The sequence below is a fragment of the Prosopis cineraria genome, unplaced genomic scaffold, assembly GCF_029017545.1.
Source record: "Prosopis cineraria cultivar Desert tree isolate PC_DT_omini unplaced genomic scaffold, ASM2901754v1 PC6, whole genome shotgun sequence".
Classification (NCBI taxonomy): domain Eukaryota; kingdom Viridiplantae; phylum Streptophyta; class Magnoliopsida; order Fabales; family Fabaceae; genus Prosopis; species Prosopis cineraria.
The window spans coordinates 1,278,897-1,296,856 of NW_026555337.1; the positions used below are offsets into that span (position 1 = coordinate 1,278,897).

Here is a 17,960-nt window from a genome sequence, read left to right on the forward strand (position 1 = left end):
TTTAGATATCCTCATCCCAAAAACCAATGTCATTGTTAACAGACAAGATTTTGGCACATTATGGGTATAGAAAATTATGTATCATTTTTATCTACAGTAATATTTATGTGTAATATAAATTCGTAACACGTTGTGTTATTTGTAATATCTTTTTGAAATTTCTTTTTGATATTTAGGACTTTACAAGGATGTACTGAAGATAACATGATAAACATGTTGCAAAAATGCCTTTCTAACATTGGTTTCTCCACTCGCTTTTCTTTACTACCAAACTTACATGCGAAATGTGAAAGTAGACTATGAAAAAATTTTCAAATTGTACTATATTTAAACATGTAACGAAAATGGGTGAAATTTAAAATAATAATAATAACAATGAAAGATTGCACCACATACTCCATTATGTCCCTATCTATTATAAGGGTGTTTTCAACTAGTTTATAGGAATTAAAAAAATACAATTAACTCATTAAACTTGTCTTAAGATAAAAAAAAAATTACCCAACTTTATTCCTATTAAAAATAAGAAGAGAAAGATACACACTATATGATAAATCATAAAATGAAACTAATAATAAAAGTTAAAATTGAAAAATAACAATAACTCCTATGTAGCTTACATTAAAAACTTAAAAAAAAAACTATCTAAAGATACCCTATAATAAAAATTAGGGAGTAATTTATAGCTACCTACTTACACCGCAGTTTTACAAATTTTCTATTTTATTTAACATTGATGTTTCTTGTTTGAAGTTGGTGGCCTAACTATGCAAGAGGATTTTCAATTTCAGCCAATCATCAACTAGGGCAGTCACTTGTCACGAGCTGAGAGTCTGGCGCAGCACACGGCGCCCGTGCGGCGTCCTGGAGGACCCCATAATCCTCAGGACAAGCCTTACCACATACGGATCGCACTGGTTTCGCCCTGTCATGGGCTCATCAGGGAGGCGGCACTAGCCCCCGACCAGTTGTGCACTCAGTCCGAAGACTGAGGCAGAATACCCCCAATGCTAATGTCACCCCCTTTACCCATATTATGCGAGGCTAACCAGCGGATCGTTCATTATCTTAGTCTCTACACGGTCACGGAGATATCATCCGTGACATTCTCCCACACCCAATCTAGCACGCCCTCGTGCTAGGGGAGAACGACTCCGCCCAAGGATCGTACGTACAGTACTACCACAAACACATCAGCTTACTGCTGAGTGGCCACCCGAGTCTTGCACTCTTCGGACCCACTCGCACCTGCGAGCCAACAGGAGTGGAGTCGACAATGGTCAACCATCCCGCTCGAGTCCCCACTTTTGGACCCACCTGCTCGGAGGCCTTTTTGGAGCAGTGCTGAGGTCGACCAGTCCCAACATGGGACCCCACGCGCACACGACAGTAAAGTACGTCCTGCTCTGATACCACGCTGTCACGGGCTGAGAGTCTAGCGCAGCACACGGCGCCCGTGCGGCATCCTGGAGGACCCCATAATCCTCAGGACAAGCCTTACCACATACGGATCGCACTGGTTTTGCTCTGCTATGAGCTCATCAGGGAGGCGGCACTAACCCCCGACCAGTTGTGCACTCAGTCCGAAGACTGAGGCAGAACACCCCTAATGTTAATGTCACCCCCTTTACCCATATTGTGCGAGGCTAACCAGCGGATCGTTCATTATCTTAGTCTCTACATGGTCACGGAGATATCATCCGTGATACACTGCTCTACTTGTGCATGTAGGCTCTCCAGCCATCATTGGGAAAATGTTGCCTTAAGCAAATTCATTTCAGATATTAACACAAAAAACATATACTCTGTACATCTCTATATATAAAATATTTTTTACAAACTTATTCCATCTCTAAATATAAATATTATAATATTTTTTAATAATTAGACAATTTTGTTCTTACTTTAAAAAATAGAAAAGTTATTAATTGTATGTGTTTTACTTCCTCCCCATGATATTAATTATTTTTTTCATCCCAAATTATAAAACACTTTTAAAAAAAATTGTCATCCCAAAATATAAGATATTTTAAAAATATTAAAGTTTTATTGAATAAATTTATTTTAATATTATTCTTTCTCTTTCTATATTTAATACTAATTAAAAGTGGATTTATGGTTGTTATGTGTATTTAATAAAATTTATTAGTATGTAAAATTTTATCTAAAAATATTTTATAATTTGGGATCTAGTATAATATTTTTAGGGGTAAAACCCAAAAATCATTGTAATTTTAACTAAATAACAAATTTTTATTGATATGAGCTATTTGATCTTATATATAAGGATGAAGAAAGAGCAAATACATCGAAAATAAAAGGAGAAAATGACAAGTAAGGACTTTGTAAAAACATTGATGCCTTAGTATTAAAACATGATAGAAGAAATATTAAAATTTAAGAATGTCAATGTTAAAAAATTATAATTTGATATTAGCATTTTTACGAGTAACTTATTTGACATTCTCACAAACAAAAGCCACCGCTGACTGTTATCACGACTCACGACATCCTTGGATGAATTAGGTTATCATGCCACCCCAGAAATCACATTACAAATGCAAGATGCTGAAGCCGCTTTTGCGTTTTACGCTAAATGTAAACGGCCTACCATGTACTCTTCAAATTTTTCCAGCTAAACCACGAATATACATTTCCGAATATACATTTCCTTCGAGAGGATGGAATGGAATGGAAAGTAAGTTCACTCCATCATAGGAAGCATGTAAGTTGAACCATTTCGCACCAAATGAGCTTTTAAAAAACGGCAAGAGGATTGGTTTTGAAAGTATGTTCCCAATTTCACATATTAATGTTCATTCATTTAAAAAAAAAGGAGAATTTCAAAAACGATCCCTCAATTGTATTTATTTAAATTCAAAACCCTTAAATTTTTAAAATTACACTACAATTTAAGAGTAATAATTTAATATTAAATTTTTGAAAAAAAAATAATAAAATTACCCCTCATTCAAATTAATATCAAATCTTCCTACTCCACTTGCTCATTATCATACTTCACTTGTTAATTTACTTATAGAATGTTATTAATTACCCTACATGACTTGTTTTCATTTTAAATGTCGAAATCATCTTAAACTAATTTGTTAATTTTTATACTACATGTTAGTCATTTACTTACGGACTGTTATGCATTATCTTACATCACTTAATTTCATTCTAAAAAAATGAATTGGCAAAATAGGACAATCAATTACATTATATTAATAAATAAACAAGCGAAGTAAAATAATCTGATATTAATTTAAATAAAGGACAATTTTATCATTTTACTCATAAATTTAATATCAAATCAATACCCTTAAACTAAAGTAAAATTTCAAAAATTTAAAAACTTCAAACTTAAATAAGTGGTTAAAAGATCTTTATTGAAATTCTCCCTTTAAAAAGGGTTACCACGCAACCTTCATATAGATGGAGAAAAAGAGAAGACACAAAAATAATAATAATAATAATAATAATAATAATAATAAAACACATTAAAGACTAGTTTAGGATACAGAAGAACACATACCAAATTCACTTGTTTGCATTCTTAAAAATGGTAGATATTATAAAGTATGGCAACTGAAGAGAGCTGCACTGTTCAGTAAACATACCTATGCATTGGACCCACTAGTTATTTTATCAAAGTGATCTCCAGTAGAAATGATCAGTAAACTCCACTTACTAGTATGAAAAGAGCTGAATGGACTTAACGGACAGAACATATGGAAGCAAGAGACTGAACAAAAAACAAGAGAATAAAGGGAGGAGGAGAGTAAGGTATTTGCGTTGGGACCAGGCGGGGAAGTCAAAACAAGTAGTTATCAAGAAGCAAAAAGAACACCCAAAATGCTACAATGATGTAAACATATTTACATAAACAAAAATAAGTATATGCATGACAACACATCTAGGTAAATCTTACAAATACATCAACCCCAGAATGGGTCCAAGAATCATAGCACCATGTAGAATTCCAGGAAACAGTCCAGGACACTGTCAACCTCACATGGAGCTTTGAACACTATACAGGGAGAAAGGACTGCCTATACAAATACAACAGATTACTGATCTGAAGAATTCCATTTAAAACAGCCTGTAAAAGTTGTAAAAGAACGAAGCACTTCACCTGAATGGAAGTTCAAAATGTAAATCTGCACATGATCTGCTCACCAAATCATCTAGAGTTGACATTAAATTCATCTACCAATTGACCAGAAAGCCAATTCAGTCTCAATCTTGTTAATAATATTCACAAGACCTTAGAATGTATTGTTTCAATAACAAAATCAATCAACACCACTAACACGTAGTAAATATAAAATACAAAACAAAAATCAGCCGGAAGCAACCAGAAACCCCTAAATAGACTACCCGAGAAAATAATACATAAAATTCCCAACTATGGGAAAACATTACCAGTAAAAATTGGGCAATATCGCACTCAACAGATTTGCTCAGAAATCCTCATTTATCCATTTCCGCTGCCAGCAGTAAAGGTAGACTACATCAAACAATTACCAATTAATAAGAGAACAGATACATTTGAAAAGCCACAAGGTTCCTAAAGAAGATGACAGAAAATTGGCCACAAGGTCTTAAAGGATATAACTTCTTCAAAATCAAAAGCAACATATTTAGTGATTCAAGCCCTTCTTTGCTTTAAGTGATTCGAGAGCCTTATTTCGCAATTCAATCTCAAGCTTCTTCTGGTCAGATGGTGTCTCTTCATTATCACTTCGATGAAAATCCATTCTTTCAGCTTCCTCATCATCTGAAGTATAGTCCTCTGCTTTACTTTTCATTTTCAGCTTCTCTGCACGCCGCTCTTCCTTTCTACGTCTTCTCTCTTCACGTCTTCGACGCCTCTCCTCCTTCCGCAGTTTCCTCTCCTCCTTTTTCCTTCTCTTAGCCTCTTTCCTGTTCTCTAACTCAGAATCATAGCTGGATTCTTCATCTGAAGCAACCTTTCGTTCAGATCTCTTGTGCTTTCTCTTATCCTTTCCTTCTCTTCTATGCCTACTGCTTTCCTCAGAACCAGAATCACATGAAGCACTCTGTTTAGCCTGAGCAACTTCCAATTTGCCATGCTGATCACTGCCCTTGGCAAAACTTGAATGTGAGTGATTCTTCTCACCAGACTTCTTGCTATCCGCATCATATGATTCAATAAGCTTCTCACCAGAAAAAGATTCCTTATACATTGATGACTTACGTTGAGTAGGAGTTCCAGCACCCCTTCCAGAAGATTTATCACTGCCAAGAAAGTTTTTACACTATAAGACAGATTTGTGCAAGGTAGACAGATTGCTAAGAATAACTGTTATGCCAACCAAACTACCTCTTTATTTCCTGGCCTTTCTTGCTCAAATCAATATTATCATTACGTCCCCGAGATTCAGAACCCAGATGCCCAGCTGTCCTTTCAGGAGATAATATATCCTCAGTATGAGTCTTTGCAGATGAAACTTTCCGCTTACTGTCAGGGGACAAATATTTCATTTTCCTTTGTGAAGACCTCGTTTTGTGATCCCTGCTCTCTCTACCAAATGCAGAGAAAAGAATAAAATAAGTAACAACAGTAAGAAGGCTATTGAACAAAGGAATTCAAATACTATAGATGTACAAAACCAAGCAGAAGATATCCAATTAATGCTAAAACCTAGAAAAGTATGTTTCTTCTGCTCCTTCACTTGTTTCTGGGCTGTCATGCCTAGACTTCAGGATTCTTGATTTCTGAGGAGGGCTCAAACTTTTCTTTTGGGTCAACATCACCCCTCTTTGCTTCCAAGGGCTCTCATGTGGACTAAATGACCATAACAAAGTACAGATGAACATAACAATTTTACAAATGGTTGAATTGATTAGAACATTGGTTGAGGAGACAAGAAATTACCTACTGTCTTCACTGACAATCTTATTCCTTGCTTGCGGAGACACTGACCTGGTTGGAGACTTCTCAGGCGTAGATAATGACCCTTGTGATTTATAATGTAATAAGTTGTGATCCTTATCTCTCTGAACATTCCTAACAGGACTTGAGGAGCGACGAGCAACTGGCAACAATCTGTCTTGTGTTCTGTAAGACAGGTGTGTTTTTGGTCAAGTATACTAGTTAAATATATAAATAATTATATGATATTCCAACTTAACAGTTTTACTCGTTAGATAATATCATGCATATCCTAGACAAAACAAAATAATCCAAGCATCCTGCTAGGCATCATTATACCTGACTCTTCCTTCAGAAGACTGCACAGGACTTCTTGCTTGTCTTGGAGCATTTCTCCTCACTGGTGATGGAGATACATTTCGTGTAGGAGACTTGGAACTCCATTCACCTGAAGAAAGAGACCTCCTCGGGGAAGGACTTGGAGACCATTTACGATCAGAAACAGATCTACGCATCACAGGAGATGGAGACCTGCGTTGTGGGGTTCTACTTCTATACCTTTTTCGTACAGGAGAGGGGGATGGGATGGGAGAGGGTCTTCGATGTACAGGTCTTGGTGACATTTTGCGTATAGGAGAAGGTGACCTTCGTCGTTGTATGGGTGATGGTGATCTGCGATGACGCAGTGGAGAGGGAGATCTGCGTCTTCTCACAGGAGAAGGTGATCTGCGCCTTCTCACAGGAGAAGGAGATCTGCGCCTTCTTACAGGAGAGGGTGATCTGCGCCTTCTTACAGGAGAGGGTGATCTCAAAGGAGAGGGTGATCTACGTCTTCTCACAGGAGAGGGTGATCTGCGTCTTCTTGTAGGAGAGGGTGATCTGCGTCTTCTTGTAGGAGAGGGTGACCTACGCCGAAATGGAGAACGCACTCTGTGTCGCAAAGATGGTGATCTGTAATGTGAGCGAGATCTAGATCTCCGCCTAGAATAAGATGACCTTCTATGAGGAGATCGCCATGGTGAATGCCTCCGAGGAGGAGAGATAGATGGTCTTCGTGGTGAATGACGAATCCTTTCAGAAGAAATGGAGCGTCCACGTGCTTCTGGCAACCTGGATGTACTTCTTGACCTTTGTCTGTCACTGAATAATAAACTCATTAACACAATTTGAACCCAAAGGTAGACGAAAAGGTAGTCCTGTTTTTGGAACCAAAACAATGCACTTGTTAATGTGGTTGAGGACTGTCTACATGTAGGGAATAGGCAGGGAATGAAATAAATGCCCACCAGCTGGTCAAATTGTATACCATAATAGGACTTCTAACTACTAAAAGTAACATTTACAAATCAAGTCTAAGCAAGCAAATTTAAAAGCATACCCTGAATAGCTTCGGGAATTTGAAAATGATCTACTCATTGACCTAGAAGGTGAGTCTCTGCCAACATGTAACATTAATTTATGAGCTTCAAAGATGGAACACAAATAAAATATAAAATTTCGTAAAAGCATTACCGGTTAGGTGACACGGAGATTGCTGGTGAGTGGGGAGATCTAGAATACCTATTACAATGTAACAGCTAATTAGTAATCCAAAACTCAATAAGAAGCTTCGATATGCTGAGTCAAATTCAACAGGATTCTCCACACCAAAAGCAAGACACTCATTTTTTTCAGTTAAGGACAATCCTGATACTCAACAAAATTCAAGCCTGACGAATTCAGATATCAATGCATATAGTTTCAATCAAGAAACTCCAATGAATATGCCCTACGTATGAGAAATGACTTCACCTGACAACTTGATACTGACACAATTCAACCTGAGTAAGATCAAAACCCATCCCAGTGCATACTTTGAAATTTGACTGACTATCAGCATAATAGTGCTCATAAACAACAAATCATCCGATTTACCTGCTCCTTGATCTCACACCATTTCTTTTGTCAGTTTCTTTTCCATCTTGAACATGATCTACTGAATCCCTGGGCTTCAAGACTTGGTCTGATGCAGTATCAGTATCCTTGGCATCAAATCCACCGTCCTACAGTAGTTTGAGGTAATAGACATGAACCCAAATAATTGCAGAAGCTAGCTGAATACCATGAAAACATAAACAGAAGTTAAAACCAAAAATGCAGCTCCATGAAGTGCAACTCCAGCATGAATAAAGTAGTATTACCATCTTCTTCACCCTCTCTTGAAAGAACTCTCTACCTTCTTTATCTCTTTTCTTATGAAGTTCACTTGCTATTTTATCATTTTCAACCTAAACCATTCATGGGAAGAAACTTCGTCAGAGGAAAAAATTGTGGAGAGCCAGTAGGCACCAAGACGGCTAAGTGCTTAGCAAGACCAAAATGCACCTTCTTCTTCCTGAGTTCTTCTTCTTTGGCATCCAAGAACTGCTGTGGAACCCCACTGGTATTTTTCTGTGCACTGAGAAGAAGTGACCAAAGCTCTTTCATAAACTTTCCAGTGTTCTTCTCCATAAATCCAGTAATTTGTATTTGAACCTCCTTCCCATTAACTTCCTACATCACAACAATAGACGTAACCAAAAACATTAGTAACTGTACATATTTCCCAACATCATTGAATATCAACAGTAAAGGGAAAGGGCAACAGGTGAATGCTCATTGATAACGGCCAATTTTAATTAAAGGACAACAGTAATCTGATGCAAACCCAATAAGCAAAGCATTATACCTTCGCATCCAGAAGACTGTGAATGAAGTTGATGAGCACCTCATCCTCGAACCCAAGAAGTTCAGTCACCCTGATCGTGATCCACGGCTTTATTACGTCCATATTCACCTTAGTCATATCGACCTTAAACCAGATTTTTCAAGCCAAATTCAACAAATGATAAAGTAAGAAAGCAACAACGCATATCATAGTTTATCAAGATCTTGCAAATCTCAATTCATTTTCTTACAGATTTCAGGGCAGTTTGCAATTGCAAAACTTTGAACTATAAATACAAACAGCGTAGTCAAAGGAACGACGTACCAGGTGGTCCAGTTCAGGTGCGAACTTCTGAGATTTCAGCAGTTTCGCCTGCTTGTTAGAAAACCGAGTGTCTTGGTCCGCAGACGTACCCTGAATACGGAATTCAGCAGATGTAATTCGTAAATAAAGTGTTCAGCACACATGACACATCCTTGCAGAGTAAATTCAAAAGAAGGCTTGAAGTTGATGTTTTCAATAGCAAAAATCCGGGTGCCCTTTAGGTAAATTATCCCAATCCCAAGTATAAATATTTAGAGGTTCAAACATTGGATACAAACTCACTCGGAAGAACCCGCCCGACATTTTCTGATATCTAGAACTTCTGAACGGAGAGAACAGCTGAGATTATGAATACAAATCAATATGCGAAGAAAGTGGAAATCCGAAGCAGCAAGGGATAAATAATAGAAGAAATAGACGGTGAAACGCTGAAACCAACTTCTGTAGGGCGAGAGCAAGGGAGTGCTGCCACGCGGGGCCGTACTTGGGGTTCAGTCTTCGGGTTCTGCTGTTCTGCACTACGCGAACTCGCGAAGAATGCCCTAATTCGGCAGATTCATCCTTAGCAGATTCAAGTTCCACTTTTGCCCATGGAAGCAAATAGCACTCTTTTGGGTTGCCTTCGTATCGCATCTCGGCATCAAAATTTAAGAGAAAATATAACTTTTAATTTCTATACGTTACATGTAATTTTTTATTAATCCTTATATTTTATTTTTTATATTCTAAATTTTTACAATTTTTTTTTACCTACATTTTAGATTCCTATATTTTCAGAGAGGTGCTCACAAACATTAATAATGTTAATTATACTGATGTGAAAAATAATATCATTAATTATATGATGATTAGTGATGTGTCAATTAGTGACTTATATGTATTTTTTCTGAGAAAATGAAAGGAAAGAAAAACTTATGTGTACTCCCTCTTACCCTTATTATAACATAATTTCAACTATTTCACATATTTTAAAAAAATTAGTTTTTTTCTTGATACATGAAATGATATATACTTTTATTTTTACCTTTAGTTTTAAATAATAATACAACTACATTAAATATCTTTATATTAATTAAGAAAGGGTAAAATTTAAAAAGTAATTTAACTATTACAAAGTATCTTATATTTTGAACCAAATTTTTTTTCTAGAATATGTCCTGTAAATAGGACTTGAGAGAGTATTTTTTTTAATAATCAAAAAGTGAAAAAATTATGTCCTAACTCCATACCTGAATAATATATTTTGTATATATTAAAAAATAATAAACCATCTCGAACTTAACTCCAAACTTGATTGTGAAGCACAGAATTGCAAGAAAGACACCCTGATACAAAATTATAGCACACCTAAAAATGGACACTTGACATTTTCTCATAACCCTAAACCCTACTTTATTTATATAATAATTATTAAAAAAATACATTAGCTTTTCTTTCTTTTTTTTCCCAAAAATAAATACACATTAGCCACTAAATGGCATACCACTATATAATTAATGGTATTATTATCCACATCAGCATAATTAATATTGTTAATGCCACGTCAACACTCATTTAAAAGTGTAAAGTACTAGAGTGCAGACGGAAACAACTGTAAGAACTTAAAATATTAAAAATAAAGTGTAGGAATTAATAATAAATCACATACAAAGTGTAGGGATTAAAAATTATATTCTCTCAAATTCATATAATTGTGGATGTTAGTGTTGATGTGTCATAATTATATCAATGTAAAATATAATAAATGCAAGGGGAATTTTTAAATAAGAGTTAAGGATGTAACATAATTATTAATGAATCCTAAATAATTCTAAAATCTCAATTCAGACTAAGGGAATAAAAGTAAAAATAATTTTAATTATAAAATATCAAAATATCCTTCACTTATTATGTAGAATCACTGATTGTTAATCTTTTTATTTCATTTATTAATTTAATAATATGAGTTATAAATTACACAAGTTGACATGTCAATAATTATATAAAATTTAACATCAGTTGTTCAATCATAAGCATTAAAATGTTAGTAAATTACGAGACCTGTCAGTAATCTATAGCCATTGTCTATAAATTAATAAGTAAATTTAGTAAATTGACAACTTATATTACTGCTTGGATGAAAAATGGATGTAATTTTTAATTGATAGTAGTAAATTAATAAGTGAAATAAAAAATTAATAACTATTAATTATGCATGACAAGTAAATAGTACTTTGATCTTTTTGTAATTGAAATTATTTTTACTTTTATCCCCTAAACTGAACTGAAATTTTAAAATTTTTTAAGACTCATTAATAATTATTTCACATTCCTATAAAATGTCTCAAAAACCCCCACTATGTGAAAATAATGAACAGTATGATTAATTTTTATTTTATATAAATAACTGTTATGGATTTCATGTATTGTTCTATATTGTAAAATACATCTTATCACTATAAATTTTCATGGGATGAAATATAATTTACTTTTCTGTTTCGTGACGATCCGCAATAATAAAATATTTATAATGAAAAAATAATAGCAAGTGTAAAACCCATAATAAAAATAACAGGGATGAAATTCTATCATTTGATGCTTATGTATTTTATATGCAAGATAGTAATATAAAAAGTGTTCGTCCTCCACGAATCTACAAAGGGATGAACAGTGTTTTATATTATTTTTTTAAAGTTTCTAGATTTTAAAAGATCGCGCGGCGCTTGCAATAAAAATTGGTGTAAAACTTCCCACCTTTTTTTTTTTTTTGGGTGTAAGGCTTTTCACCAAAAAAATAAGTGCAAGACTGAACCTAAAATTGACATGAATATAAAATTTATAGTAAAAATGATATGTGTTGGACCTATAATTTGCCGTTTATATTTTTTATATGAACCCAATAATAAATCGTAAAATAAAATACATAGATAAATAAAAATGATAATTTTTTAAAATTTCAATTTCAATTCATGTGGGAATACATGAAATAGCAATTTCTAAATAAAATAATTTGCTATTTTTTTCATATGTATAAGATAATAAATTATAAAATGATTAATGAGCAAAATGGACCTTGAAGTATTTCTCAAAAAGCACCATGAACCTTGAACCTTTAAAATGTGTAAAATAAACTCTAAATTTTTAAATTCATAATAAATTAAACCCTACTGTTGTCTTTTTATTAATGTTGTTATTATTCACCGTTACTGTTAACGATGGGCCCTAATCAAATGATGATGTGATAGTCTCTTACTAATGTGTCATTCATTAATTAACATCTCATATCCTAAAATATTACGCAAGTAGCGTCTTAAACCTTACGTTTTGAAATTTTGAGCAAAATACCCACACTATTTGTGTATAGAACATTGACTATTATGTAAACAAAATTAGTCTTAGCACGGTTTGCCATGATGAATGCATTATTGGCCATGACGAATGACCCATAATTCTAGAAAATAACATTTTTGCCATTTCGTTTGCAAAGTTTTCCAAATAATTGGTATCCCATCCTTTCACATACTTGATAACTCTGATTTATTATCATTTTGAATAATATTTTTTTATTCAATGGTGACAACTTGAAATTTCACTGGAAAAGAAGTTTAAATATCAAAAGGTTTTAATTAACTGATTAATTTGAGTTTTAAATTCATTAATAAAATCATCAACTTTTGCATCCATTGTTTGCAAAATATCAACGTGATCTTAAGTTTTTACTATTAAATATATAAACATTATTTAAAATAAGACTAGATTAAAGTTATAGAGTATACAAAAGTATGGGATATCAACTGTTTTGAAAACATTACAAAAGGGGGCAAAAAATACCATTTCACAAAATTATGGATCATTTGCCACGGCTAACAATGCGTTCACTACGATAGATCATGTTGAAGTTAATTTAATCTACATAATAGTCAATATTCTGTACATAAATGATGAGGATAATTTGCTTAAAATTTTAAAGTTTAGGGTCCAATATGCTATTCGCTTGAAAGTTTAGGGTCTATGGTGTTAATTAACAAATGACACATTAGCAAGAAACTGTCACATCACCATTTAACTGGAGCTTATAGTGAACAATAACGGTGTTAACAAAAAGATAATAATAGGGTTTAATTTCTAACAAATTTAAAAGTTTAGAATCTATTTTACACATTTTAAGAATTCAAGGTCCAAGACACTTTTCAAAAAATATTTCAAAGTTTATTTTGCTCATTAACCCATTATAAAATATAATTCTTTATTGTTTAAATTTAAATTTATGCATATATAATACATTATAGGATAAAATAATTTTTTATAGTTTTAGTGCATATATATATAGAGTAAGGAATTTTTTATACATAAATTTTTAAGATTCACGAAGTATATATGTTATTTATGTTTTCAATATATACAGAGAAAATTTATAAAATAAAATAAATTCTTTTTTAAATTTTACTTTATCGAGAACAATATAGCTAGGGATGAAAAATTATTATTTATATTTATTACCTGTACGAGGTAAGATTGTAAAATAAGTTGATGTTCAGAACAAATTATAGCGTGTGTGTGTTTTAAATTTTAGCTATAATTAAGCTATAATTATGATTTATATTATGACATAAATTGTAGTATGTGGTTTATTATGGTACTTTTTTTTATTTGTCCTAGGGTGATGATTGAGATAAAAAAGGGACTGAGCTAATTTTATTTTAATTTGAAAGAAGCAAAGGGAGAAATGATAATAAATTTTTTTTAAAATATATAAATAATAATTTAATCTCTTAAAATATAATAATATAACAACGAACTACAACTTGTATGTTAAATTCTTAATTTGTTATTGTTTTGTCGTGAATATAAGAAAAAAAGTTGTGATTATTTAAATAAAACTTGTGAATCATTTTATTTTTAAAAAGGGTAATCTAATTATTTATATAAATTTATTAATAATAAATAAGTCTTTAGAGACTTACTAAAATTATGATATTTTGAGGGATTAAATTATAAGTTATATACTTTAAAGATATTTCATTATCATTTTTGCTATTTTTTATTATACATAAGAGTAACGCATAACAAATGAGAAGTTTTTATTTAAAATTTAATTTGTAAGAGTAACAAGTAACAGAGCTAATAATATTTGTTGGGGGGTAAATTATATTCTCCAATTAATTATACTGGGAGTGGTAAAATAATTACTTATATGGAACAAAACCTAATGGTAAAATTATTTTTAATTTAATTTAAACATTTTTTTCATATTGATCAAAAGAAGAGCACAAGCATGAAAGATTTGCATATTTATCCTCAGGACAATGCATTTAAGATAAAATAAGTTATTGTTTATATTTTTAATATGTATATGCAACATAAAATTTAAAATAAAATAAGTTACAATTATTTAGATTTAATTTAAATAAATAACAAACTCTAATTCTAAGTAGACTCAAATAAATTATTTTTATTTTCATATTTATATTTTATTTTTACCTTTTAAATTAAATAAAATATCCCGTGCATGTGCACAGGGAGTAAAGCCAATTGAGTCTCAACATTAATTGTATTATTTACTACTTATTAAAATATGCATGGTTGGGGTTTTTAATTTTTGTTATGTCATAGATAGCTACAGATATATAAAAACATGTTTTTTTTTAAAAAAATGATAATAAAATTTCACAAAATATATAAATAATAATTAGGTCTCTCAAAATATTATAATTTCTCTTAAATTCTTTAGAACCTTTTTGACATTGATGACTTTAGGTTAAATGACCCATTATTTAAAATAAAAATAATGAGTTTGGCTTCATTTTTTCAATCACAAACTTTATTTTATGAATTTAAAAATTGAAAAAAAAATTTCATGTAAAATTTCTTTTATGGTTGATAAATGGGCTTTGAAAATAACTAATTATAGTTATAACTTTTGTTTAAACAATCAAAACTTTAATTCTATAAATCACAAAATTTAAATGAGAAATCACCACTTTCCACACAAATTTTTTTGGTTAAAGTTTAAATTTTAAAAATAACTAGTAACAACTTTTGTTTAAATAATAATAATTTTTATTCCGTGAATCGTAAGAATTAAATAATAAATTACAATTTCATACATAAAATTTTTTTTGTTATTGAAGTTCAAGTTATGATTTTTTTCAAACAATTATAACTTTTAGTTTATGAATTTTAAGAATTGAACAATAAATTACAACTTTCCTCATGAACTCGTTACTTTTTTAAATTTTAAACAAGAGGCAATCTAATTATTCAACCTAAAATCATTAATGTTATTTAGGTATCAAAGGAGTTTAGAGAAATTACGATATCTCAAAAAATTTCATTGTTATTTGTATATTTCGGTGGGATTTTATTGTTACTTCTTGTCAAAAAGCAGTACGAATTATTTGTGTTTTGAATGGGAAAAATTTGAAAGGAAAAAAGATGAGAGAAAAAGAAAGAAAATTGAAAATAAAATGTTATCACCTTTTGAGCTTGGATGGACAAGAAAAAATTAAAAAATAAAAATAGTAACACAATGATCACAATACCCTTATATCAAAAAATATCAGGGTTTCATGTAATTGATTTTATAAAAATAAACTAAAAGCAGAAATTATATTAAAATTAACGTTATCAAAATTATTTATGTCCAAGTTAGCTGTTAAAAAATATTTTTTTCATGTTGTTGTATTTTAAAATCGAATAATTTAATAATAATATATTACTTTTATGTTTAACCAGTCTTGACATCTCTAACAAATAAATTAACTTGTACAAGGGTATAATAATTGTTATTGACTAATGCTGAGGGAATGGGTTGTCTAGGAAAATGATGAACTTCGTGTTTTTATATTTAACATGGAAAAATGAAAACCAATCTGATAGCTTCTATTATAATCTTGTATGGATTTCTCTGTCTTTGGAAAATCAGCACGCTAACTTGCTTGGATTCCTTCTTCGCAATCCACTAAAAAAAAAAAGAATGTAAACAAGTAAGGGAGAGAGAAGGAGGGTAGAAGTTCGAACAAAAATTTTACTCCAAAAATCTTTGAGTGAAAATTTGGGGAGAAATGTGATGTGTCTTGTAGCTTATTTTTTCTCATATTTTTCTTTTTCTTTTTCTACTTTTCATTCCTCATCAAAATAAAAAAAAATAATTTTCTCTCGTATTTTCTTTTTTATCATGTTTCCTTTCAATCAGAATTGAGCAGAAAATTTATTAAAATACAAAAAGAACATGTATATGAATTTCAAGCAAAGTTTAATAAACAACCCACATCATTTATTATTTTTAAATTTTAATTACACATTAATTGATGATTGATTGATATTTTGTTATTGATTTTAGACATATTTACTTGTATCTTAATAACGATATCGTTATTGTTGAAGTAGTGACATTTTAAATTTGTGATTATTTTAATGAACGGTTTTATGTATAGTGTCAATTCTTTTGATAATGCATCAACTTCATGACTGATCCTTTGGTTAAGTTTTGTCGTTAACGTTTGATTAAAAATTTTCTTTCTTTTTTGGATGTAAAAGTTTTCTCTTTTATTGTCAAGAGCAAGTATGTTTGCTCTTTCAATTTTCACGTTTATTCTTATTATTACAAGATAAATTTTTGACAGCCGTTAAAAAAATTAATTTACACTAATTAAAAAATTAGTGTTATATGGAAAATGTTGAAATCAACACCAATTTTGCAATTGTCTTTATAAATAACTTTCTACATCGGGTCCAAACCCGATGTTGAAAGCTATCCATTGATTTAAAAAATAATATATATATATATATATATATTCTCTTATAATGGGTAGGAGATATACATGTTATGGAAAGTTACATTTTCAATACCATTTATAGACATCATCAATGTTGAAAGTATGCCTTTTAACATTGATTGTGACCATAACATGTGTTCAAAGATAAAGTTTTTATAGTTGTTATAGTCACGACTGTGGTAAAAATCTTTATTTTGTAATGTTATATTTATTTCTACTTATTTCCCCATCTTGTAACATCAAAATCGAAACCCAACCAACCAAAATAGTTCAAAAAATACATGCTACATAACTCTTGTAAAATCCATTGCAAATCAAGTGTTTTCATATTTTTGCTACACCCAGTCTCCTTTTGTTTAAACAATTCACGCAGGGACAATAGAGCATCTCACTATTCCACAACATTGCTTTTCGCAAATTCGTTGACCCCATTATTTTACTTGTCACTCATTCGTCTAGCATTTATCTAATCATGGTCCATATTTCACTACCTAAAGAATAATAGAATTCTTAGATTATCACTACAAAACTATATTAAAAAACTATTAATGGGCTTAAAATTTTAAGCATAAGAAGAGAAAGGGAGAGAATAAAATTTACAATTTTTGTGGCAAAATTTTCTCTAAAATTGGGGCTTTCCCAACTTAATTTACAATGAAAATAAGATTACAACAAACTCAAGAAGGTATTTCAAGGAATTTGTATAAATTTTGGCTAAGTCTCCTATAAAATTAAGGCTTTTCAACTCAATTTATAATGAAAATAAGGTCACAACAAATTTTAAAAAGTATCTTAACAAGTTTGTATAAATTTCGATAGAGTTCCTCTGAAATTGGGGCCTCCTAAAAAAATTTCAATCTGAAATTTCAACAACAATAACAATTTATATTGACAACAATGCATATGGGCCACGGTATTCAAACTCAAAGCAATTCATAAAATTTTGATAAAGTCTCATAAGCTCAAGACAACAATTCATATCAGCAACAATCTATATGGGTCACAACACTCAAACTCAAGGCAATTCATAAAATTTTGGTGAGTCTCCTAAGGCTCAAAACAACTAAATCATTCTTCCAACTCCTTAGTCAAAATTTGGGCAAAGTTTCTTGTATAAATTTTGATATCTCTAAAATTAGAAACTTAAAAAAATAAATTTTTTATCGCTCAAAGCAGTCCAATTTAAAGTTATAGCATACAAATTAGAGACAATATAATTTTAAATTTTTACACTTTATTCAAGTTTTGTTATAAGTTTCTGTGCTTTATTCAGTGTTTTAGGTCCCTATACTTT

The 17,960-nt window shown here is 31.2% G+C and overlaps 1 protein-coding gene across 5 annotated transcripts; it reads right to left on the reverse strand.

Annotated features, from left to right (window-relative positions):
• Window positions 1-3,827: 3,827 nt before the first annotated feature.
• Window positions 3,828-9,525, reverse strand: LOC129313416 (uncharacterized). 5 transcript variants are annotated; one of them, XR_008593936.1, is made up of 16 exons: window positions 9,349-9,525; window positions 9,192-9,248; window positions 8,910-8,999; window positions 8,607-8,729; window positions 8,264-8,431; window positions 8,080-8,166; window positions 7,814-7,941; window positions 7,412-7,459; window positions 7,278-7,334; window positions 6,239-7,039; window positions 5,903-6,085; window positions 5,669-5,812; window positions 5,348-5,548; window positions 4,426-5,262; window positions 4,136-4,209; window positions 3,828-4,048 (listed from the first exon to the last, which is right to left on the reverse strand). XR_008593936.1 is itself a non-coding variant. In XM_054956487.1 (14 exons), exons 2-14 carry the CDS (start codon window positions 9,210-9,212, stop codon window positions 4,644-4,646), a joined length of 2,670 nt encoding a protein of 889 aa, XP_054812462.1. In that variant the 5' UTR covers window positions 9,213-9,248; window positions 9,349-9,525; the 3' UTR covers window positions 4,351-4,643. The 5 variants fall into 5 exon arrangements, 1 of the variants encoding a protein (XP_054812462.1); XR_008593935.1 differs by having other exon boundaries at window positions 3,828-4,052; XR_008593937.1 differs by lacking the exon at window positions 9,192-9,248 and having other exon boundaries at window positions 3,828-4,052; window positions 9,349-9,524.
• Between the last annotated feature and the right edge of the window lie 8,435 nt (window positions 9,526-17,960).

Excerpts from the sequence above, each read along its gene's own strand:
- LOC129313416 (XM_054956487.1), bottom strand. The coding sequence starts at position 9,212 with ATGTCGGGCGGGTTCTTCCGA. Across the intron at positions 8,432-8,606 it reads ACAGTCTTCTGGATGCGAAG|GAAGTTAATGGGAAGGAGGT; the intron begins GTATAATGCTTT and ends GTTGTGATGTAG. Across the intron at positions 7,460-7,813 it reads GGTGTGAGATCAAGGAGCAG|GTATTCTAGATCTCCCCACT; the intron begins GTAAATCGGATG and ends ACATTGTAATAG.